The sequence below is a fragment of the Panthera onca genome, chromosome B2 (genome assembly GCF_046562875.1).
Source record: "Panthera onca isolate mPanOnc1 chromosome B2, mPanOnc1 haplotype 2, whole genome shotgun sequence".
Lineage (NCBI taxonomy): Eukaryota > Metazoa > Chordata > Mammalia > Carnivora > Felidae > Panthera > Panthera onca.
In genome coordinates, this window is record NC_138343.1 from 22,652,384 (window position 1) to 22,678,558 (window position 26,175).

The following is a 26,175-nucleotide window of genomic DNA, read 5'->3' on the forward strand; positions in this document are numbered from 1 at the left end:
GTTTTATTGGGATTATAATTCACATACCTTGAAATTCACTCTTTCAAATCATACAATTCCGTGGACTTTAATACATTCACATGGTTGAGCATCCATCCCCCACAACCAGTTCCAGAACATTTTCTCAGCATGGGCTTCAGAAAAATACTGCTACACTTGTAACAGCTCATTGTGCTAAAAGCTTCCCATGGCTTAGCTCACCTAACCTCCATCACAATGAGTATGATTAGTGCCCCCGTTTGTAAAATGGGGAAACTGAGTCAGGAGGCTCAGGAACTCCTCAAGTTCACCCAGCCAGTCAGTGGCAGGGCCCCCGCTCACATCTATCTAAAGCATGCATCTTGACCCCTTGGTCAAGCCTTCAGGTCCTCCCAGCTTCTGACCCAGGGAAGGAGTACCGCTGACTATAGTCAGGCCTGGTGGCTTGAGAGCAAGAGGGAGAATGTCACGGGAGTCTGATTTCTCAATCCGGCCACAGTATGAACCTCCCCTAGGTGGGAGGGAGCTGCTCTGTGGATCCCAGAAGCCATCAGCATCTGCTGGGCTTCACTGTGATGCCTGGGTGCTTCCCACCGGGTGGAAGATGGACACAGGACGTGCTTTGTTGTAAGCTTGATGCCCCAGCTGGAGCAGGGGAGTATGGCTACTGTCACCGTGCTGCTCTAGCTCAGAAGGACTTTGGGGAGAAGCTATATGGCTAAACCAGAGGCTCTATCAGCAACCCTTGGGGCCCCTCCTTCTCTTCTCTGTGCCATTGAGTCAGCCAGCCAGTCGCCCAACGTACCCCAGCTCCAAGGACACCATTGAGGGCTCCATCACTTCTCGCCTGTGTCCTGTGTGGGGTGGTCTTGCACCCTCACTCCTCCACCTTCACCCAGTCTCCCCCGCATGTGTTGCCCCTCTCCTGGAGATGGTTGCACCTCAAGGTGCACCCCCAGCATCCTTCTGGACACTTCTCTACCCGTGTCTTCCAGAATCCTTGCTTCCACACAGCTGAGAAGCTTTCTCTGCTTTGGAGTTGTAGCATTCATTTGGCTGTGAGAGCAGCTTGGCAATTTTTCTGTTACTGTACATACATAATTTACATGCAGTGAAAGGCACAGATCTTCAAGTGTATGGTTTGATGAGTTTTGACAAATGCATTTGTCCACGTAACTGCCCTCCTCTCAAAATATGGAACGTTTCCATCACCTAAAAATGCCCCATGTGCCCCTTTCAGTCAATCACTTCCCAGGCCCAAGCAACCTCTGATCTATCTGCGTTTGCCACTGTAGATTAGTTCCATCTGCTCGATCACTTCATAAATGTGTTTCCTGATGGCTAATAGGGCTGAGCATCTTTTCATCTTATTGGCCATTTATAAATCTTTTTGTGAAGTGTTTGTTCAAATATTCACTCATTCTGTTCAAAGGGTGTTTTGTTTTGTTTTGTTTTGTTTTTAAATTACCATTGAATCGTAGGAACTGTTTGTGCATTCTGGATATAAATCCTTGTGAAATACAGGTTGCAAATATTTTCTCCCAATCTATGGTTTGCCTATTCATTTTCTTAATGATGTGTTTCAAAGAATAGAAGTTCTAAATCTTGAAAAAGTCCAATTTATCACTTTTTTCTTTACTAGTTTTTTTTGTGTCCTCGCTAAGAAATCTTTGTTTATTCAAGGTCACAAAGATAGTCCCTTATGTTTTTTTCCTGAAGCCTTACAAGTTATGGCTTTTGTATTTAGCTCTATGCTCCATCTCAAATTATTCTTTGTGTGAAGTGTGGAGTAGGGTCAAGATTCTTTTCTTTCTTTCTTTCTTACGCGGATAACCAGTAGTTACAGAACCGTTTGTTGAAAAGACTTTCTTTTTTCCATGGAGTTGCTTCAGCACCCTAGTTATTTCTTATTAATAATAAAGTATAGATGACTTCAAATAATTCATTCTTTTTTAAAGTTTATTTGTTTTGAGAGAGACAGAGAGAGCGAGGGAGAGAGGGGCAGAGAGAAAGGGACAGAGAGAATCCCAAGCAAGCTCTGCACGGTTAGCACAGAGCCCAATGTGGGGCTCAAACTCACAAACCCTGAGATCATGACCTGAGCCGAAACCAAGAGTTGGAAGATTGACTGAGCCACCCACCCAGACACCCCAAATAATTCACTCTTGATAGGTGAAAAGATGTTAAAAATAGACTTTAAAGTTTTCCCTGTAAAATGGCAAGTCCACACATTGTCTTCCAAAATCCTTTCTTGACTGGGAAAGACGAGGTGCTGCTGTCTGGCTGGCCAGCCATGACCTGTACACAGCCCCGGGTGCACCTTCACCCTGCCCAGGAATGGCCAGTAGCTGAGGGTGTGGCAGGGAACATGGGCTGGGAAGTGCTGCTTTAGGGTGTAGCACACTGATTCTCTTTCTGGATGGATCCTTATTGTGTAACCAGTCTCAAGTGGCCTCCTTGATTTCTGCTGTTAACTCAGTGTGGTCTGGCGTCCCCTCCATTGTTTGATTCTTGGTGAGAACACCAAGCCCTCTATGAGGCTTGTGTCCACATTAGGCGTGCACACACACACACACACACACACACACCCTAGCCTTCATTTTGAGAGAGAAGGCTACAGGGGGGAGTTCCTTGTTTTATTGCTGCGGCTGCAGAGGGCAATGTGCTGTGATGGTGTTTTCATCCCTCTTCCGTGCGTGGCAGACATGTGGCAGATGTGGCATGGTGGAAGGCCATAGGCTTTTTAGTCTTACGGACACATGGCCTTAAATTCTAGCTCTATTACCCACTGACTAGAGAAGCCTGGTCCTGGCCTTGGGCTTGATGTGTTCAACCCCTAAGCAGACATACTGTGATTACTTTCAGAGTTGTTGTGAGGTTAACATGAAATACTTGAGAGTTTTACGCACAGCTTTCTTAGTGCTTGCTGAGCCATTCATTTCGTACTCTGCAGTAAGAAGGGCAGGGATTACCACCTTTGTTTTAGTGTGGAGGAAATTAAGCCTTAGGGATGCTAGATGACCCACCTGGAGCAGAGCTGGGTTTAGACCTGGGTCTCAGCCTCAGGCTTGGCCCTGTGCCCAGTGGAACATCCCTGCACCGCTCCCCTCCTGAGAATGGCCACAGGGCTCAGGGATGGGAGGAAAAAAGTACCAGTAATTTGTTTTCTCTTGACTGCTTTCAAAGCAGTAAGGCATTTCTGGGTACAGAAGCCACCCAGAAATCTCAGAGTCAACACGACCTTGAGTAATTGCTGAGGTCAGGAATAACCACATTTCCTCCCTATCCCGGTGCTGGGACACTTTCCTGGGAGCACCGATTGCCCTTACAGGGTCCTAGATTGCTCAGTTTTGGTTCTCCCCTGTCACTCAGGAGCTGACCTTTTTGACTCTGAAAGTGACCTTGAATCTGACTTTCTGTCCAGAAGCAGCAATGGCTACATGTATAAATCTATTGAAGGTTTTGAGCATCAGAAGATAAAAAGCGGCTTCTAGTGGTTTTGACATAGAACCCAAAGCTGGCCCCCAGAGCCTACATCAGATGACCACGCATCTCACTGAGAGGTCCTGTGGCTTGTCTGTAGCTTCTGTCACTATCCTGAAACTTGAAGCTCCTGCAGGTGAGGTCTCCACCACTATGTGGTCCATCACCTCTTCCGTGGTCCAGAATGAACTCCAGCCCTGACTACTGTTGTCTCAGTGCCTGGGCAGGTGCACAGGGAGGAGTGGGAGGCAATGTTAAGAGTACAGGCCTGGGGGTCAGAAGGACCTTCTCCAGTGCTGCTGGTTTTGTAACATTTCCCTGTGCACCTTAATCTTGCACCTGGAAATGGGAGATAATGGGACCAGCTCTAGGGGCTTGTGAGGTTTGAATAAGAGGAGGCATATAAACTCCATGAGGGCTGGACTTGGTCTTTCTATGACTCCATGGCTCCATCAGTTGTGTAGAACAGCGGTCCCCACTCTAAACAGCTGAATGAAGGTGGAGTACTGTGCCCAAAACACCACGATATCAGCCACATCAATGTCACTGTCATGTGACGCTTCCACTACCAGGCAAATACTTACGTGGCCTACAGATGGGTGGAGGCAGATGGCCCTGGCTCGTAGCCTGTAAGTGCTGAGTGACAGTAGTCACTGTGAAGACTGGAAGACTCCTAGCATGAGAATGGAGGACACAATGTGCCCACTGGGGTGTCTCAGTAAGTAGAGTCCACGTGTGGGCATTTGGAGGCTGCCGTAAATTCTTTGAGTTCACTCATTTCCTCTGATGCATGAAAATGAATTTAAAAAATAAAAGAACATCCAGTGTCGAAGGGTTTCCTTTTTCTTTTCTTGACTACCAGGCCACCAGCCAATGGCTGGGAGCACTGGGCCAGTGTTGTGGTGACTGGCTGGTTCCAGGAATGATAAGTCACAGGGTACAGCACAGGGGAATCAGTTCAGCACGGTGTCACTCATCCGGAAGAGGGAAAAGCAAGGAGGGGACAAAGGGGTAAATGGCTCCACCCTTGAGCTGCAGTTGGTCACAGAGTTTATCACCATGACCTTCAGAGTAGCCAGTGTCTGCTGACCTCTGGCTGCCTGGCGTCTTGAGAGGCCTGTTGACATGGATAAGTGATGCATGGGCCTGAAGCATACTTGGCCTTCAACTCCAGGACATGGCTGCAACCCTAGCCTGAGCCTTCCTGCCTCTCACGTAAAGTCATGCTCAGGATGCCTGACTCAGTGTGGTGTTGTGGAAAACGGCTCCAGAAAGCCCAGTTCTGGGCACAGCTCTACAGTAACTAGTTATGCCCTCAGGGAAGCCATCTTGCCCCTCCGGACTCCAGGGTCCTCATGTGTAGACACTCAGTTAGGGGCAGATGTGGCTGCTCCTAGGAGCTGTTCCAGTTGCAATATTCCACGGTTCTACTGTTTCCCACCTGAATCATGATCAGAGCAGGTATCATTTACTGCTGGCTTGTTAGGTTCCAGGTTCTATGCCAAGTATAGCACATGAGAGGTCTCATTGGGTCCTCACAATCAACCTCTGTAGTAGGTGTTATTATTACTCCCATTTTATGAAGGAGGGAACCGAGCATTCTGGAGGGTCACAGTGACGGTGCTGGTGTTAGTCACCATGCTCTACGTTATACAGAATTGTCTGTTTTTGAATTGCAAGGTGCTGTTCGTCTTATGGATTAAATTACCTTTCCCATTGTTTCCTTTCTCATTACTTATTTTCCTATGGGAACCATGAAAAAAGTCAAGAGCTGGATGGGGCGGGTCTGCTTTGGTGTGAGTGTCAGCCTACTAGATTAGAAAGAGGGGGTCAGCACAAGCTCATGCAACTGGAGTTCTTAGAACAGAACAGAGGCCCAAGGAGCAGGAGGGAGGCACAGACCCGACCACCAACCAATGTCTATGTAGGCAGAAGGTGCTAATTTGGAGGCGGCAGGCCTGAGTGTGAGGGTATTGTTCCCGGTCTAGTCCTGTGACATCTTTAGGCCTTAGTACCTCATTAGTAAAATGTTAGATAATGGATATACATTATAGAGTATTGAGAGGAAACATTCAGAAAACTCCTCTGTGAACCTTCCTGAATGTCACTCCTACCCCAGGCCCGAGTATAAGGTTTGGCACAAGCACAGTATTGGACAAATATTTGTGGGCCATGGGGTGGCACCATGATTTTCTGGGTGTTATCCACCTAACTTGGGTTGTTACAGAATATTAATAAATGCCTAACTGGTCTTGGGGAGAAGATGGCTCTCTGAAACACAGCCTAAGGCTAGTCGGAAACGGTCTGCTGGCAAACGCTCCTGAAGAAGATATTACTAATCATGGTGTGCATTCCACACAAGATCTATCCGCTTTAGTAACTGCATCGAGGGGGCCTCAGGACCCTGGACAGCAGTTTGATGCCATGCATGGGTGCAGGAGTTGGGGCACTGCTCCCTTAATTCCCTTGAAAATCCAAAGGAAAAGTACAAATGAATAACACTGTAAAATGACATTAAGGCCCCTTTGGAGAGCAGCTGCCCACCCCCCATGCTGCTAGCCGATAATGGCCACCCCTCATCAAATATTTATTCCAGCCCTTGTGGTCGTCCATCAGCCTCCAGCATCATGCCAGGGATGGAATCTGATTATTAAAAATGGTCAGGAGCGAGGCAGGCAGACTACAAAGTGCTTGGGATGGAAAGGGGGGAACATCAAAGCCCCATATTCTTCCTTAAAGGTCGTCTCCGGAAGCAGAGGCCTCCTGTTAGGCAATCAAACTCGCAGGGATTCAAGGACCTGGCCCCTGCGTGCTTCCCAGCCTCTTGCTCCTTTCTTTTCTCGCCAGTGGGCCAGAAGGGAGTGAAGCCAGAGCCTGACTCTGAGCCACGGGTTTATGAAAAGCAAGAAATACGCTGCCCCATGCAGACATGTGACTGCCTTCACTTTTGAGGGGGGTCCTGGCATTTCATTAGTGCCCTGTTTGAAGCCTGCCCTTTGCAAAGGAGAAAATGAAGAGAAGAAAGTAAGTACGGAGGCTGATTCAAACAATCTTCTGGTATCTTGAGTTTGTGATATCCCTTTGTGTGGCTTCACTTATTACATGGGTGGAAGAGCCTGTCAGGCAAGAAATCATGCCTGGTGTTTACACTTTAATGGAACCCAGGGACCAATTAACCACACTAAGTGCCAACGGGCAAAGCATTTCTTAAAGGAATAGGAGGGAACTCTTATATTATCGTTCCATTTCCCTCCTCTTTTCCCAAATAAAAGACAGATACTATGTCAACAGTCTCTCAAGAGTGATCTTTTATTTTCTGAAAGTCCTAAAACTGACCCATTTATCAAAACATGACTGATGCCTCAGCCTACAAACAATATCCTTTTCTCCCTCACAAATCCTGAAGTCCCGAGAGGCTGCAGCCTGGTCCAAGCAGTGCCATCAAAATCTGCCCTCCACACCCAGCAGCTGCACGGCAGCCTCCTGCACAGCCTGGTGGACACGCCTGACCTCTCTCTGGGACAAGGTCCTCTCCATGTGGCGGTAGGTGATTCGGTAGCAGTGGCTTGTCTTGTGTGTCCTGGAGAATGGAAGAGAAAGGCAGGTAAGTGAGGGACAGACGTGCCTGCCGCCTGTAGGAACAGTGTTGCCAGCTCTGACCAGATCAACCCCAGAGGAGAATAGGATGGGATCCGGGGCCTACTGGCATGGTATGACAGAGACATCACCATCACTAACAGCCTGCACCTCTTACAGGCTTCCTGAGAGGTGGTGGTTGGGAGACCACTGACTTGAATAATCAAGAATGCTGGTTCCCACTGAACTAGCTGCATTCAAGTTCCCTGGGCAGGACGTTTCTTACAAGTCTGCTTTCCTGGGCCAAGCCCTGGATAGGTGGGATGTGGGCTCTGGGTTTCTGGGCTTTTTATCGGTTCCTCAGGGGACTCTGCCAAGCAGAGATGGTCAGAAGCCAAGGCCAGCAAGCCTCCACCTTTCTCATGTCACAGAAAACATATTTGGAAGGCACACTGCAGTCACAAGGCCGGGATTGGCTCTGGGGGCTCTAGCCACCTAAAAGGCTGAGGGGTATCACTCTGCACCTCTAACAGGCCATGGAAAGCATAGAGACAATTGTGCCATACAGACATGCTTCCGAGTTCCAGGTAGTGGGGGGCCTTTTGCAGAACTTAGTCTTCACAGAGACACGTGAAGCCACAGCTCCTGGTGCGGCTGCTCTGTGAACGTGCTTCTCCACAGGTGTGCCTGTGTGTTTCAGGTATACTGGACAGGCCTTCCGTTGCTGCTGGAAAGGCAAGGCCTGCCCTGCTGGGGTCCTTAAGAAGCGTTCCACTGTGAAAGTACAGCCCAACTGTGCCCAGTGGCACTGGGCCTCTTGTGGCCACTGGAAAGACTCCACACTGCCTCCCCCAGGTGCAAAAGACAGGCCTTTTTTTCAATTTGACATCATCAAGGAAGGAGGCTGCAACATCCTGAGTTTCTGAGAGATGGAAGATTCTAGAGGAGGAAAAATTAGTTAAGGAGTGAGAAGGAGGGCATAGGAATCATAGATGCTTGAAGATGATGCCAACATTTACTAGAACAAGTGTGGTGATAGGATCTGGGGGCCCAGGTTGTCAGTGACCTGGTGATGGTGCAAGGGTGTGATGGTTTCCTGCAGGTGGGGGGCACAGCCATGTCAAGTTACGCCCACTGCAGGGGACACCTCCACTAGCCTCCTAATTCCCTGTGCCAGTGAGGGAGACAGAGGCCCCCTGCAAGTCAGTGGCAGCTGGGCCACGACACACCTTTCCTGGGTCTCAGTTTCTCCTCTGTTGAAAGAGATTAACAGCATAGCACTTACACCATCAACCTTTCCAATCTGTTGCAAAGACCTAGTCAGAAAGGGACAGGGCTCTGCAAATTATGAAGAACTATATGAGTGTGAGGCAAAAGTATCCTTGTGGCAACTGTTGGTATGTGCTTTCGTTGGTTCACTCAGGCATCTTTTACTTAGCTGAAGAGTTTGTAATATGGCCACTCTGCATGCTGGGATGCCCAACCAAAGATGAATGGGAAAAATTTATCAACTTGTCTCTATATGCTTCCCAGAAGGCCCCTAGAAGGATTCCCGGGATTCAAACAGCTTTTATAAAACATTTTGATGAGTGAGGTGTAAATGAATCATAAACATATGGATTAATTTTATAATTTGAGAGAAATAAAATTTGGCAGAATATTTGGTGATAATTCAGTAGCTTCAACTGAAAATCAACCAGCTTTGCCTTTTCCTAACATCACTGGGGAGAGAAAGAAGATTTAGTTTTGTTTTCTAGAAACTTCTTTTTGAAGATTTTAGTTGGTAGGACATACTCCTGTCCTCATTTGCTTGTTGGGAGGACTGAAAGCAGTGGAGCTGGCAATTGGTCATGAGTCTCCTCATCCTTGAGGAGTGGGTTGTCCCCAAGAACTACAGGGTCACAGACCTGAAGGGTCTCATGGCTCGTCACTGACCAGGTTAAGACAATGGATTTCTCAAGAGGAGGGGTGCCCTCAGTGCCCAACTCCAAGTATCTGAATTAGAGCTCTTTTGATTCTTTTATACCACCCAATGTGGCCTTTTTGTGGTCAAAAAGCTTCTCAACCTTTTATCTGCCATGACCCTCACTGTCACTCAATGAGAGCAGCGTTGATATAGTGCTTCTTATGTACCAGGAACCACCGTAAGCCCTTTGCAGGCATTAACTCATGTAAGCATCAAAACCCCACTGAATTCCTAGCACTCTTGTCCTGGTTATAAAAATAAGGAAACTGAGGCAGAGAGAGCAAAATAACTTGCCCAAGTTCACACAGCTACTAAGTGGCAGGGCTGGATTTGAAACCAGGCAATCTGGAGGGAATGCAATCGTGCAGCCACTGTGGAAAACAGCTTGGTGGGTCCTCAAAGAGTTAAACATGGAATTACCATATGAGCCAGCCATTCTACTCCTAGGTATATACACCCAAAAGAACTGAAAGCATGTATTCAAACAAAGACCTGTACGAAAATTTTCATAGCCAAACAGTGGATATGGCCGTCAATGGATTAATAGATAAACAAAATATGGTATAGCCATATGGTGGACCTGTACAACGGAATATTATTTCGTCATTGAAGGAATGAATTAATGATACATGCTGCAATGTGGATAACCCCCCAAAACATGCTAAGTGAAAGAAGCCAGACACAGCAGATCACATACTGCATGATTTCATTCACATGATATATCCAGAATAGGGAAATCCACATGATAGAAAGCAGACTGGCGGTTGCCAGAGGGTGGGGGAAGGAGGTACAGGTAGAAACCGCTTAATGGTGTGAAAATTAATAAAGGGGACTGGGATGCTAGAAGGGGAGCCTACAAGGGAGAGCCCTTCCACTCAATGTCAATTACAAGAAGAATTGTCAACTACAGACTCCAACGGAAGTGTCAGTTACAGACCTCAACAGAATAGTCTCAACAGGAAGCAATTGTCAATTACAGGTCCCAACAGGGAAGGATGTACACTGCATCTCCTACAGGAGATCAACCACTCCTGCAACACAGCCAGTGAGAAACCACCATCACCCTGAACTCCTGCTTCTCTCCAATGAACTTTTGTCCAAAACAACCCCTCTCAACTTCCTCCTTCTCTATAAAATAATATTCTTCACTTGTGTTTGTTGGATTTGCTTATGATTGTGCTGTAGCTGGCTTGTTCCATATTGTAATTCTTGTCATTTCCAAATAAGCGCATCTTTTGCTGGTAAGATAACTGGCAGTGTGAAGGTTAACATTAGGCACAAGGTTTTCTTTTGGGGTGAAGAAAATGCTTTGGAACTAGGTAGGTAGTGTGGCTGCCTAACATCGAGAATGTCCTAACTGCCAATGACCCGCCCACTTCAAAAATGGTTAATTTTCAATGTTTACTTATTTTTGAGAGACAGAGGCAGAGCATGAGTGGGGGAGGGGCAGAGAGAGAGGGAGACACAGAATCCGAAGCAGGCCCCAGGCTCTGAGCTGTCAGCACAGAGCCCGACATGGGGCTCGAACCCACGAACCATGAGATCATGACCTGAGCCGAAGTCGGACGCTTAACCAACTGAGCCACTCAGGCGCCCCAAAAATGGTTAATTTTCACCTCATTACAAATACACACAAGGAAACTAGGCAGTTTGGTTTCAGAGCCCAATATTAGCTACCATGCCTGAGCACTCCACCACACTCCTCCTTGTCTTCTTTTCCCTTCTCCAGCCTCTTCCTTCTACCCTAACTTTTCCTAAGAAGTGACAAGGCTTGCAAGCTACTGAGAAGGGAATTGCCTTTAATCCTTCTATTCAAGAGATGGAGTAAGCCCATGTTCCTTTCTAGCTCTGCTCTTTGACTAACAAGCCAGACATGAGGCATAACTGTGACATAGAGTGGGAATCCCTGGAACATGGATGCTTTTTAAGAGGTCTTTCCCATATATACAATGGAGTATTACTTGACAGTCAAAAAGACTGAAATCTTGTCATTTGCAACTCTGTGGATGGAACTAGAGGGTATTATGCTAAGCAAAATTAGAGAAAGACAAATATCATATGACTTCACTCATATGAGGACTTTAAGAGACAAAACAGATGAATGTAAGGGAAGGAAGGCAAAAATAATATAAAAACAGGAAGGGGAACAAAACATAAGAGACTTAAATATGGATAACAAACAGAGGGTTACTGGAGGGGTTGTGGGAGGGGGGCGTGGGCTAAATGGGTAAGGGGCATTAAGGAATCTACTCCTGAAATCATTGTTTCACTATATGCTAACTAATTTGGATGTAAATTTTAAAAAATAAAAAATAAAATTAAAAACAATAAAAATAAAAAAAAATTAAAAAAAAGGTCTTTCCTGTTTATGGGGCCATTAAAAGGCGTGTTGCAAAGCCAAACAGCTGGTGGGAAATCAAGAGGGCTTGCAGGGAGAGCATAAAAGGGGGGTTGGGAGGGGTGCAGTCGCAGCTCCTGTCCACCCACAGTTGGCTGGGCAGAGTGAAGCTGCCAAAGCCTTCCCCCCAGACTCACGTGGGCACAGCCTTCAGACAAGAAACCTTCCCGGAAAGAGAGAAGAGACTACATTGACAATTCTCTCTTCTGTACCTGACAGCTTCTAGTCATAGGCAGAAGAAATGAGAATCCCTTATGGAGTTTGTGAGGGCAAATTTCCTTACAGTAAGTCTGAAGAAGAGTCTAAACATTTCTTTTGGTGCTGGAATTTCACTGCATTAGGATATTGGCGGAAACGAGTTGGTCACTGGTTGGAGCTTGGATTTTTAACAGAGACTTTGGATTGAGAACCTGAGAATGTTTGAGCTTCAAGGGCTTATCACTTGTCTAACTCAAGGACTGATTCAGTTCTTGAACAGACAGCGCGTTCCAGGCACCGAGCTGGACAGAGGTAAGCGAGTGAGGGGAGTCCCGACCCAACAGGTTCACATCTGGGGACCAGAGGTCTGCAGAGGTCCTGCAGCAACCCGGGAGGAGCCCGAGTGGAGGACTGTTCCCCTTATCTCCGTGATGGGGCTGGTGCTGCATTGAAATCAGCCATGCGGCACTCCCACCTCACATCCTCCTTCAGCAAATGACTCTTTCCTCTGGTGCTTCCCCGTGAGCATCTATGTGGGACTACTCATGTAACACGAGGCTGGGCTCTCCAGGGCCTGTGAAAGGGATCCAGATCATCCTGCCTACTCAGGGGCTTACCTCTGGTGAGAAAAAGGACACAGGACGGCCCATGCTTGCCCGCGCACAGAGGAGCTGAACGATGCTGTGGTTCGCTGCTCTAACCAGCCTCCCACCTTTTGTGTTTTCCTACCTGGCCTCCCTTCAGTTCTCATTCTCAGAGATCCAACCTGGCTCATGAAGCTGGAAACATGGCTCAGAACTTTTTCTGAAACTTACTTCTCCTTGGGTCCTGTTCCCTGCTCCGGTGTGATTGCCAAGGTGCATCGAACTCTGCTGTCCTATGTGTCCGGCTGCCCGCCCCCCTCCCAGGAACTGAGGGGCAGCCCCCTGTGGGCAGGTGGCAGCGCTGGGCTGCATGGTGGGCGTACCTGTGGGCAGGGAGGCTGTATTTTCAGGCCTCCTTCTCCCGAAGCACTAACTAACCTTAAACCTATGGAAGGGGATGTTTGGGTGCTGCGCATGATCGAGTCTGGATTAGTAGAGGAGTGTTGAAATCAGACATGTTTAAGAGGAATCCTGCCCTAGCTCTTTCTTTTCTTCCTGACCAAATAAATGATAAAATTAACAAGTATCAAAAGTACTGCTAGGTGACTGGCTGTGCTCCAGTTCCCAGGGTGCCAGCAATAGACTCTGAAAGAACGTGGGGCTAACCAAGCATCGCTGGAAAGAAGGGACAAGGGGTCTGAGTGCTAGCGAGGGTTGGATTACTTCTATTACACAACCACTTGGTTTACTCTGGCAACTAGACAGGTTCCAAATGTGAAATAAAACCCTTCCATGGGATGCAGCCAAAGCTCAGCTCCTGCAACACCCACAGTGGTTGGCTTTTCCATCTGTGACAAGAGCAGCTACTTCATGTTCTTGGCCACTGGACACATCCTGGAGTAGATCGTTTACCACCAGCAGTTACTGCAGATGCCACCTATGCGTGCTGGGACTACTCAACACAATAATGTCCATTTGGTCTGTCACACGGGTCAGCCTCACACTGGATCCTTTCATTCACTTCTGAGGATACACAACTACCTGATGTTTCCCTGTTTCCAGTATCATGGGTTATGTGCGATGTCACATGTATAATGCGTATCTCTCTTGTCCTATACACAGCACAGAGGATATGGGTGTAGGTTATGTATACTCTCTTCTACTCAGGTCACTGTCTTTTTCTAAATTCCTGCCCCAGGTGCTGCCATGGGGTGGGTTCCATTTTCTGAGTAAAGAAAACAGTGATTCCCCTGTTCACTTTTAACGTGTCTCCTGCATGTATCATGCAGAAGGTCAGTGGGAAGCCCCACAAGGCAATGTCCCGCGCACCATCAGGAGGGTGCAGAGTGCTTTCACGGGGTGGGGGTGGGGGTTGGCTCAGGCAAGGGAACAGGATGATGGGAAAAGGAGAATGGAAGGAAGTATCTGTTCAAGGCTGCTCCTGAAAATACAGAATGAAAAGGGGCCTGGTGGAATGCAGAGGAGCCCAGAATTTGCACCTAGAGACCTGAGTTGTAGTCCCTACTCTGCCCGTTGCTTTCTGTGTGACTTGGGGCAGTTTACTTAACCCCTTGTGAAGTGAGGGTCACCACCCTACTCCTGGGGTTGTGCCGGCTGAGTAGGGCATGTCTGGAGCCTGCTAGGATGGAGGCTGCTGCCCTGAGAGCTCAACCCCTAGTCTGTCCCATCTCCTTCTCCTATTCCCAGGATGCATCAGGAGAGTAACGGCACTACGGGGAGGACGACCTGTATTTCTTACATCCTTCTTTGAAATCTCCTTTTGTGGGCCTGGAATCTGACCTGTGGCCAAGGGTAGCATGAGCACATTGGTTAGCTGTGGCTGGGAAAGTTCAGTGAGGAGGACAGGTCAGGGAGAGTGATGAATTATCACTCAGAATCAGGCACCATTTAAATAAGTCATCTGGAAATTAAGTAAATTATTTTTTCTTCTTTACCTTTCATATATATATGTATATATGAAATATATATATGAAATATATTTCATATATACATATATACAATATTTCATATATACATACATATTTCATAAAAATATATAATATACTATATATAGTATATATGTAGTATATGTATATACACTAAAAAAGAGGAGAAAATAAAATCTGATTATAAGACAGCATACAGTGATTCTATATCACTTTCCTAATGAACTGCTCTGGGGTTTTCTCTGAAAGAGATATCACTGGTTTAATGTAAAGAAAGAATATAGGCGTGGGAGGCAGGAGACCCGGGTCCTAGTCCAAGCCCCAGCAACATCTGTGTGGCCTCCCCAGTGAGATGGCTGGACTGAATGGGCTCGAGGCCCCCTTCCAGCTCTAACAGTCCACCAGTTACTTCAGAGGACAGAAAAGTTTCTAAAGCAAATGCACATGCAGAGGAAAGGAGCCAGCCAGCCAGCAAGCAGCATTTGCAAGCTGCATGGAATGAAAGAGAAAGGGGCCCTGATCTGGCGGGCAATTTCTTGACAGGCTAATGCATGAACACAAGATGCATTAGTAATATTCATGATCAAAGCAAGAAGGAAGGGAATTGGCTTCATGAGGTTGGATTACGGCTTGGTAGAGCCCACTGAGAAAGTCTTCTTGTAGAAGGTGGACCTCGACTTATAACAGACACTCTGGACAACTTATAGCCCCTCTCCATCAACTACGCTTTTCTAGCCCTGCATCCCTTACCCCCACACTTTCCAGAACTAAGAGGTCTGCTTTTCTTATTCTCAGAATGGTAGGTTGTAGGCTCAACGCTCCCTGGTGGGCCGTTCTAAGTGAGGTACCTCCCCACCCCAGTTCCTAGCTAGCCAGCACCAGCAGTGCCTGTCACTGCCACTGCTGTGGTTACGATTTCTTCCCAGAGGGATTTCTGTTCCTGGGAGTCAGTCACAAGAAACCAAACCAGATGGTGCCTCTGACAGTTACTGCCTTGGGAAAGACAACTCCAATCCAGGCCTTGATGGAGGGAGAGTCAGAGCCAGGGAAAAAGGAACTTGCTGGGTGCAGCTTGAGTAGAGCTGCTTTCAAACCTGCCTCCCCCGCCCCCCTCCCCAGTTCCCAGTCATCTTGCGTGGTGGCAACTTAAGAGCTCCTCAGAGACGCACGTTTTGCAGGCAAGAAATGCTTTTTCACATCAAACACTTGTCAAGTCCTCAGGGAAGTTTCCAAACACCCCCAGGGTTTTATTTCCATCAATCCCTGTAACTTCTCCTGGTACTTCCCAATGAGTGTCTCATGCTAAGCTCCTCAGGAGGGACAGTGTTCATGCTCTCGCCTCCTGGGGAGCATGGCCCATGTTCCTGCCCCCCACATGCATGTATATACATATGAAAATTGTTTTGGGGAAATCATCTAATAGAATCTCTTATGGAGGGGCACAAGATCTAGACTAGCCAGTGCCACGAGGGCCTAGCTAGAGGACCTTAACCTTGGGCCAGTTCTTCATTTCTGATCTAGGTTCTCATTCTAAGACACAGATAATGAACTCATAGGGTTTTTTGAAGAAACTGCATGAAAATAATATATGTTAGGTGTTTAGCATAGTTCAGGCTTATAGTTAACAATTAGTATTATTAATTATGTACCTAAGTATTAAATAGCCTCTACTTTGGGCCACACAGAAAGTGACCTTAGATGAATTATCAGAGTTTCTACTTCTCATTTGTAAAAATGGATCCCTAATATGATACATACTACAACACAGAAGAAACTTGGGGGCATTATATCAGGTGAAATAAGCCAGACACATAAGGTCAAACATGTAAGTCCACTTATACGAAGTTCCTAGAGTAGTGAAGTCAGAGGCAGAAAGTAGAAGGGTGGTTGCGAAGGGCTGGGGAAAGGGAGGAGGGGGAGTTAGTGTTTAATGGGGACAGAGTTTCGGTCTGGGAAGATGAAAAAGACCTGGCGGCAGATGGCGTGATGGCTGCAAAACAGTATGAAGGTACTTAATGCCACAGAACCATACATTTAAAAGTGGTGAACATGGTAAATTTTACGTTATGTATATTTTATTAAAATAAAAAAAAAATTGACGAGGAGAGTTGGCCCAGATAACCTAGTTGACTATAACTAGGAATGGAGGTTGGCAACTCACATTTATATTTAGAACAAACAAACAAAAGACAACAACGAAAACCCGACCAGATCACTGACACCCATGTGGCAGACTGTTGGAGGGTATGACGTGACTGCTTCCCGTCCTCCCCAGATGGCTCACTTTGACTTCATTAACCTGTCTCCTAAGCTGCCCTGCATTTCATACAAATGAATTTTTACGATGCCCTGCTCGTAATGCTATAACAGAGAATTTAACCATACTTGAACAATTCTTTTCCATGATTCCATGATCTTCCAAGCTATCCTCATACATTTCTAACAAACTTGGAGTAATGGTTCATTTTGCACAGATTTCCAAAGCTCTGTGCTTTTTGGTTGCATGGAAAATTTGGAAGAGGTTTTATTTTTCTCCCTGGCTTCGTCTGCCAAGCCAGAGTCAACAGAGCTAACTTTAACTCTTCTACTGTTACATGGCAGCTTCCCAAACGTGTTGACACTTTGGTGGATGACTCACGTTACAAAACAGAAGATTTGTGGTGGGTGAAGTGCTACATTTCCAACTCAATCAATTGATTAGCAATTATTTATCCTGTGATGAGGCAGACATTGTGGAAGATACAAGATACGAGTTGCTTGATCAACACACAAATATTCACAGAGTGGCTGTTCTGTGCACAGCTCAGTGGTGGTGTGAGGGGGAACAAGTATCCCAAAATAATATAAAGAAGGACTGGCTAGATAACCATCTACTTGGGGCTTAAGACATTTATATATGAAAGGATACCAACAGGACAAAGCAGTTCACACTAAATGTTAAATGAACGACATAGATTGTAAATAACTTAGTACTGAGAAACATTAGCAGGGGAGAAGAGATTAGATTTAGATCTTAAAGTATGATTAGGATTTTTGCAGGTGAAGGTCAAGGGGTGCATCTAGCTGGCAAAATGACACAAGGACTGGCTGAGGGGCATTCCTTATATCTTTTTGCCTCTTCCATTTCAACGCTGAGTTGGTGAGTGTATGTTACAGGTATAAATGGTCCAGTGAAGAGGTATCCAGAGGATGCACGATCTGCTTGCTGGGAGAGGGCTGTATACAACCACAGCAGGATGCCAGCTTTGGTCACAGCATGTACAGGAAGTGATTGACCCTGTAAGAGGGAAGGGTCATTTCTGCAAAGGCACAGACAGAATCATGAACATGCAATGGACAGGTTGAGGAGACGTGAGTAGTTCAGAGTGGCTGGTCTGGGTGTAGACAGTACAGAACTGGTAGGGTAGGAGGCTGCAGGGTGGGTAGAGATTATAGAGGAGGGTCTTATGTTCCTAAGAAGCCTCAAACAAAAATCCATCATTAAGCAATCAACCAAACAACAGAGTCCAGGATCTTGTCTCTACAGTATCTTATAACTGCTCTGGACAGTTTTATTGCATCTAGAGTCTGGTCCTCAGTGAACTTCAGGTCTCACTCCCCACAAACAACAGAGGATTACTCAGATATTATGGTATATTATGTCACCAATCTGGTAAAAAAAATTTTTTTAAGGGAGAGATAGTGTGAGCAGGGGAGAGGGGTGGGGGGCAGGAGGATGGGGAGCGGGAGAAAGAGAAAGAGAGTATCTTAAGTAGGCTCCATGCTCAGTACAGAGTCCAATGCAGGGCTCAATCCCATGACTCTGGGATCACAGCCTGAGCCGAAATCAAGAGTTGGACACACAAATGACTGAGTTACCCAGGTGCCCCCTGATCTGATATTAATAACCACCCAACCAAGGAATATCCTATAGATCTATCCTCAATCCCATTATTATGAGTAGAATTACCCATAATTGTGTTATGTTGTATAACTTATATTTCTTTAGCAAGTAATGGATCAAATGTGCTGATTGCTTTAAGAAAGACTCAGTGTCTAGATAATTATGAAGGAAGTATTAGGAAAGAGAAATTTATATACATTTCAAATGACTTATGGTTATTTTGCAAATGTTTTTGAGGAGGGACTCTCTCAGTCTAATTAATAGCACCATCTCTTGACAAATAGTGAGCGGAAGATTGAGGGAGAGAATGACAAAATAGAGACTTGGTTGGCAGGATGAGCTCCCACTATTCATCGCATTCTAGGCTGGAATATATCAGTGATATCTTGATTAAGGATTCATTGTACAAGCAACATATTTTATGGAATCATAGAATCCAAGACATATAGGCCTTAAAGATTTTCTGGCCCATGATTGAGCTCTTTCTATAAAGCCTTATGTTGGTGTACTTCTGGGGCAGACCGTTCCAGGCTTCCCCAGCACAGGCTGAGAGCAAGATCCCCTTTACAATGAGCTGACAAGTGCTTCCTATGTTTGTCCTCATTGGTCCTCAGTTCTGCTCCATGACAGCCCTAGTGAGGGACTCCTAGGATCACTGATAGTCAGAGTTGGAGGCAGCACATGTAATGTTTAACATCACTGTCTCTAAGGTTAAATGTCTGTCTGTCTATGCATCTGCCTATCCATCCATCCATCCATCCATCCATCCATCCATCCATCCATCCATTTCATTTATCCATCCAACAGATGAAGGGAATATTCAATATATGTCATGTATTCTGCCAAGTATTGAGGACCAAATGATGGAACAAAAAACAAAACAAAACAAACCTGACCTCATGAAGCTCACAGTCTAGCATAAGACACAGGCATTAATCAAAGAATTATGAAGAAATGTAAATCGCAACTACAATACTGGGTTTGAAGAAGAGGTATGTGAGGCTACAAAAAAGGGCAATTGACTCAGATGGGTGGGTCAGAGAAGGTTCCTTGTGCAAGTGTTAGTGAGCTGAGATCCTACAGAGGGTAGGAACTAACCAGGAGAATGAAGGTGAGGGGTGGTGATCAGAGGAGTTTCTGGTAGAGGGGCTGACAAGTATACAGGCCCTATGGTCTGAGTTCAGATCCTAACTGCTCCTCCTCTGAGCTATGTGATCTCGGTCAGATTTCTGACCTTCTCCAAGTCTCAGTTTTCATGATAACATGGAGAAAACAATCCTGCATGTCATGCAGATGAAGCCTTCATGGGCTCAGTCCAGGTTCATTACTATGAGCACCATCATCTGAGAGTCCCATAGTTCAGGCCTTTTTTCTTAAGCAACAGAACCCCAATCTCTCTCCCATGTGATGCCCTTCAATTTTGTTCCCTATAATTACATGGTATATAGAGTATAGCTTAAAGCAAAGCTACTTTAGTTAAAGTGGGCTTGAGGATCTCATGCACTCGGCCTCTGCTTCCTGCCCACAGCAGCCTCCTTCCCCAGAGGCTCATCAGAATCCCCAAAGCTCCAAGGAGGGCAATTTAAAAACCACCCCAGGGGCACATGAGTGGCTCAGTTGGTTAAGTGTCTGACTTCAGCTCAGGTCATAATCTCATGGGTTTTGAGTTTGAGCCCTGCATTGGGCTCTGCACTGATAGTTCAGAGCCTGCCTGGGATTCTCTCCCCCCATCTCTCTCTGCCCCTCCTCCACTCCCTCTCACTCAAAAATAAATAAATAAACTTAAAAAACAAAACATCCCAGATTCTACAATAAGAAGCAAAACTCAGAGAGGCAATGAATGGTTTGCCTGAACTCATCTCAAAATTTACAAATCACAGTGAAATTTGCTTACAATACAATTGAAGCTCATTTGGGGGAACATATTCTTCTATATAAAGAGAAATCTTTGCTTCCATGGAGTATAAATTCAGGAAGATACAGCAGAGAGCAGATAGGCTGCAGAAGTTAGAAACCTGGATTCTTATCTGAAAGCTTATCACTAAGACAAGTGACTTAACAGGTCCTTTAACAGCTCTGAGCCTCAGTTTCCCTATTTTATAGAAGGGATTACAGCTGTCTTACAGTGTTACAAATAGTAGGTTTTTAAAGTGCTTTGCAAGCAAGTGACTATTTAAATATACCATAATAAAAGGGAAATTTCATCCCTGCAAATGGCCAAACAATATTTAGTGCTAAACTTGGGGAGAAACGGTAATCTAATTGAATATTTCGTGTTAAAAGAAAGCACAGTGATATAGTAAACAAGATACATTTTCTGATATGGCCTATGGCTTGTCCTATAAAAATTCCTAAAAAAAAAAAAAAAAAAAAAAAAAAAGAGTTCCAAACAACTTTGGAGAACAAAACAGCATCATATAGCCTTTAACACAGACCACTTGGCAGGTTAGTGTTACTTGAAGTCAAGCTGCTGGACTGGCTGGGTGTACTACGTTATAGTCATACCACAGTCATGGATGTTCCTAATGGATCTATTTTTACTATCTAGAGAAAGACACAACTATCCCAGACCATCTATTCCCCCGGAAAGCTAACATGAGGAAACCACACTGACAGAAACCTGTAACATCTATATGAAAACAGTACTTAAATTCCACATATTGATAAAATTAAAGAAAGCTCTGGGCTTTGCCATCACATAGTCTTTGTAAAATTGAAGATACTTTGTTACTAATCATAGTAGCAACAGTAAGAAAAGTTAATTATAAAGTGATGCAGCTTCCAAAGCCTTGGACCCACACAATCTTATTGGTTGAGATCTACATGGCAATCCTGACAGGCAGGCACTGTCACTTCCTTCTGCAGAGCCAGGAACGGGCTCAGGGAGATGAAGGGGCTTAGTGAGGGTCACAGCTAGAATATGTGTGGACTTGCTTTCTTCTTGAGCAGATCTGCTCATCTTTTTGTCCTAGGCACACTGTTCAGCCTGTTAATGTCACCATTAGCGACTTTTAAACAGGGATATCACAGTAACCAATAAAATTACAGGATGCTTTCAGAAACAGGACTAGGACTTTGTCACAAAAGAGGAAAAAAGATATTCCTTAGTAAATATTACTTAGCAGAGAAAGTGGAGGAAGTATAAAGAAAGGGTGAAACAAGAAAGAAAAAATATTTTAAAGGGAAGAATGATCTATTATGTACTCAGTGCCACGCACCATAATGTTTCTCTTTATTCTCATCATTAATAGAAAATGTGGAGGAAAAAAAATAAAACAACAACAAAAAAATAAAAACAAACATGCCAGAATAAGGGAGAGTATGAGACTGATGAAGACACAGTCAAACCTAGAGAACACAGAACCGAGATCTGCAGGTTGTGAGTTAAACTAGTGGAGACAGTACACTTGTTTTTAGAATGTGCAAACAAAATGAAAAGAAAGCCTTATCAATTCCATGGTTTGTACTGTCTGAGAGGAGAAAAGACCACACTTCTTTAAGAAAGCAAAATTTACCCCAACATAATACTCTAAAAGAAATTTCTCAGGTGGGGCTCCACACAGGGAACTTCAAATTAATAACGACTATGATTTATGGATCACTAAGTATGTCTACATGCATTACCTCATTTAATTCTTAGCCAGTCCTATCATAATGGGAATTATTTCTCCTATTTTGCAGACAAGAAAACTATAGCTCAGAGAGGTTAAAAGTGACTTGCCCAGGTTGCTCAAATAGTAGGTAACAGACGCAGTTTTATAATTTGGGTGTCCAAAGGCCTCCAAAGCTATGTTTTTAATCCTGGGCTGGGAATATTGTCTGATATTAGTGGCCAATGTCTCAACCATATCACTATTTCAAGGCAGTAGCTGAGTTTCATCAGGCTGTTTCCTTGATGAAACTTGAGGGAATAGTCCTAAAATGTACTTCCATGAAAAAACAATTTTGCTTCAGGCAAGGGAGGGGGGGGTCAGTACAACACAGCTTTTTGGGGGGTCCAGATATCTTTCCTACTTGGATAAATCCATTGACCTCTCCAGGTCTCAATAAGACAGAAGCAATGCTATTTGCTCCTGACTAGTCCCTCAGTTAGGAAAAAACTGAAGTCATGTGAGTAAAGCATTGTCAGCAACTTGGAAAAAAGCTACTAATAAAATAAGAGTCAAAGTCAATAAGCCATTTCAAAATATTATTGAATTACAGTTGTTTGTTTTCAAATTCAGTGAAAATAAATATTTTCTTACTTCAAAATAATGTTATCAAGCTTATATTTCTGGTATACTGGAGAGAAACATAATCAGTCTTCCTAAGTTGAATTCTATCCATTATAAATAATTCGGCAAGATTTGATGAGTGCCCATGGGTTAATTTCAAGGGCAAAGTATCAAGACACCTCAATTGTGGGCTCATGGGGCAATGTGACACACTGTCATGCCTTGAAGAAACAACTAGTGTGGTCCAACGTCTTTAGGTTCCCTTACTTCATGCTGATTTCTTTTTTTTTTCTGGGCAAAGGACTGAGTATGTAGAGTTGGGCAGTGTGTGCTTTGGACAGATTGCTGGGACAGGTGACCAAAGAGTATGTCTGTCTCTTCCATGCATGACAATTAGCTCAGAATAAGAAAGCAGTGAAGGAGGAAGGTTCCAGAATGATGACAGAATAAAATAAAAATCCTACTGCTATATACTCCCAGATGTGTTGAATAACATATAAGAACATTGGCTTTAAAAAAATAGCTAAATAGATAACATGAAAGCAAGGGAAAATCTCCCTAATGCTTCAGCTGTCTAGAGTAGAGAGAAATATCAGTTACTGTAACCTAGAGTTTATATTTTGATGTCCACCTGGGAATAGGGGTGAAGTCTTTGGTCCACATGAAGCAAGGAGTTGGAACTAGGTAAGCAGCTGGATTCCTGCACAAAGCTGGTACCCTAAAGGACTGCATCCTTAATAAAACAGTAGACTAAGAAAAAATATACGCTTGGCACAAAGAGGGGCAAAACAATTTTGTCTCTGCCTAGATTCTGAGAACAATGCAAAGGAGTCTACCCTGAGAATCAAAATCCCAGGCCTGTGTCACAAGAGGCTTTTGGATCCAAAATATACAGTGCCTTAGATCCTCAAGCTGAGAAGTCAACATAAAATTGGTCCTGAAATGGTGCTAACCCCAGGATGCCTGGCAGAAGAACATGAAGAGCAGCTCTGGAGAGAAGGTTAGCTACATGGGATCACTCCAGGAAAAGCTCCAAGGAACATAACCTCATAGTCAAAAATTACAGAACACATGAGGAAATAACCATTATATGCCCGAGTCATTAGATAAAAAACGCAGAAGGATCAGTACCCCCAAGAATTTCAGATATAAGAACAACCTAAAAAGTGTTTAAAATGCTTAAAAATGGATTCAAACATTTAAAAATGCCCCAAATACTTAAAGACTTAAAATAACCATACGAAAGAACATTATGAAAAGAGAATAGCAGGTCTGAAATAGACCTACATAAAAATGTAGAGAAATAAAAACACAGTTATAATTTGAAAATGGGTGGAAAGGTTAAAACAACAGATTAGACACAGCTGAATGAAGAATTAGTAACCTGGAAGACAGATCTGAGGAGCTGCTTAGAATGCAGTAGAGAGAAAGAAGTACAGAAATGGAAGACAGGAGAGAGGGTAAGAAACATAGGATAGAATACGAGTGCCAGAAGAATATAGAGAGAAGAAGGAGAGGCAATATCTGAAAAGATAACAGCAAGAGACTTCCAGAATTGATGAAATCCTCACACTCTGGAAGCACAGTAAATTCTGAATGGGATAAAAGGAAAGTCTACATCAGACACATTGTAATGAAACTGCAGAACACCTAAGACAATGAGATGACCTTGGAAACAACTAGAGAGGAAAAATACAGAATTTACAAAAGAACAGTGAAAGAAATAGGTGACTTCTCAATAGCTACGAAGGGGTCAGGAGGTAATGGAATAATACCAACAAAATGTCAACTCCTATTAATTGTACTCAGCTAAGCTATTATTCTAGAATAATGGCAAAATAAAAACACTCTCACACAAAGTGGAACATGATGAGAAAGTTTACCACTCAATATCTTCATGAAAGACCTACAGAAAGTATACTTTAGGAAGGAAACTGAATTCAAAAAGAAAGTGGATGTGAGAAGCCAGCAACAATAATATGATGGCTTAGATCACAACCAGGTGAAAGCTAGGTCTGCGATGTCCCAGTTTTCAGGGACAGTCCCCCTCTTAGATGGTATTCCCAGAATTGCTTCAAGTTGGAGTAAGCTCTCAGGAAAGCCAATCTCCTGCTCTGGGCATTACCCTCAGTCCTAGGCCTCCCACAGAAGCCAACTACTTGCAGAAATGCACTGTGAAGCCACACAGCAGAACTGAGGGCTCCCGCTCTGGTCACATACACCAGCTTTCAGCACATGTTAGGTGTGATTTCTTTCTGGAAAGTTGCTGAATCTCTGTAAAAGTGGGGCTAATAACATACTTTATAGATATGTGCATGGAGATCCGAACACAGTGCCTGGCACAAAATAAATAGTAAGAGATAGCAGTCAGTATATAATTAGTATTAGCATCATGACCATTGCTAATTAGTTTAATGAACAGTACATACATTTATTTAGGTTCACAAAAAAGTGATGTGTCCCCATATTTTTCAGAAAAAAGAAAAATGAACAAGAGTATTAATATCAACAGAAACTTATCAGGCACCAGGTGCTAAGTACTATACACTCTCCACCACACTACTTCTGGCCTTTGAGCACCTCTGACTGCATGACATCTAAGCAGGTCCTCTGATAGCATCACCCTGGTGCTGGCTGAATTAAAACTGTAGGGAAGCGGCTGGCAAGTCTTTCTCAGAAACACTGTGTTGTTGACTGTACTTGATTTGGAAGATACATCCTGGTTGGTTTTGTTTATAAAAAAAATTTCTTTTTAATGTTTATTTATTTTTGAGAGAAAGAGACAGAGCGTGAGCGGGGGAGGGGCAGAGAGAGAGGGAGACACAGAATCCAAAGCGGGCTCCAGGGTCTGAGCTGTCAGCACAGAGCCCGATGCAGGGCTCAACCTCACGAATGGTGAGATCATGACCTGAGCTGAAATCAGATGCTTAACCGACTAAGCTGCCCAGGTGCCCTGGTTTTGTTTTTTAAAACCACTTTCTGCAGTTACCTCTGGCCACAGGAAAAATCAAAATAGAGCAGAGAGAAAAGACAGATCTGCTGCTCTCTTTTCAACATACAGGACAAAGCCATGAAATCTGCATGCATGTTAACATGGGGGGTGTGGCAAAAGAAGGGCCTGGATTATTGACAGCTCTGTGCCACAGCCAATTATTTTTACAGTTCATTAAAAGACCTCATTCACCTTCGTCTCTATTCCAATAAGCAAACAGCAACTCACAAAACAGACATGTGTCCAAGGAGAAGTGCTGCAGAGGGATCTAATGTCTTGTTGGTGGACCCTGAGTGGAAAGCTCTACAGCTGCAATAGAGCTACAGGGATAAATCCTGGGCCTTCAAGCAAACATGCCAGAGGGGGCACCCTTTCTCCTTGTTACTGACCAAATAAACTGATGTCCAAAGCAGAAACCCCTCTGGCCACCTGCTTGTTTCAGTGTTTGCAGAAGTGACTTTGATTCATAATGTTTCCATGCAACACATGTACTCTCTCTGCCCTTCTCTCTTTCCCTCCGTCTCAGTGCCCCCAGATCAAGATCCAAGGGACTTCTGGGTGCTGAGTTGCTACTTTGTTTTGGGCACATTTACTTAAAAAGTGCTAAGTACTTTTGTAATATACTATAATATACTTTTCTAATATACTATGAGTATACTATCTTGCATACTTCTCAAAACTCTCTTATATAGCATTACTCCCATGGGAACAATAAGGACACTGAGAGCCAGAGGGGTTGTGTGACTTGCCCACCTCACCTGCTCTGCTAGTTGGGGCAGAGTCTGCGGGGCCCTCTCCAGGACACCCCGCTACCCCTTTCCTAAGACACGGCTCTGGGTGAGAGAAGTGGGGGGCACTGGGAAACAGCAAAATGTGGGGTGTGAGGAAATTTGGTTTCCCATGCTGGTAGTCTTTCCCCTAACCACCCAGGTAATCCTGAGCAAGCAGCTAACATC

General features: G+C 44.6%; 1 protein-coding gene across 12 annotated transcripts in view; it reads right to left on the minus strand.

Annotated features, from left to right (window-relative positions):
• Positions 1-6,752: 6,752 nt before the first annotated feature.
• The window catches only part of FARS2 (phenylalanyl-tRNA synthetase 2, mitochondrial), a 538,848-nt gene continuing 519,425 nt past the window's right edge, over positions 6,753-26,175 (minus strand). For 7 of the 12 annotated variants that reach the window (XM_060614887.3, XM_060614885.3, XM_060614883.3 and 4 more), the window contains one exon: positions 7,605-7,977. In XM_060614887.3, the coding sequence (XP_060470870.2) occupies positions 7,650-7,977 (328 nt within the window). In that variant the 3' untranslated portion in view covers positions 7,605-7,649. Of the gene's footprint in view, positions 7,043-7,604; positions 7,978-26,175 lie in introns of those variants that run through there. The other 5 variants (XM_060614894.1, XM_060614886.2, XM_060614896.3 and 2 more) reach the window with 2 other exon arrangements.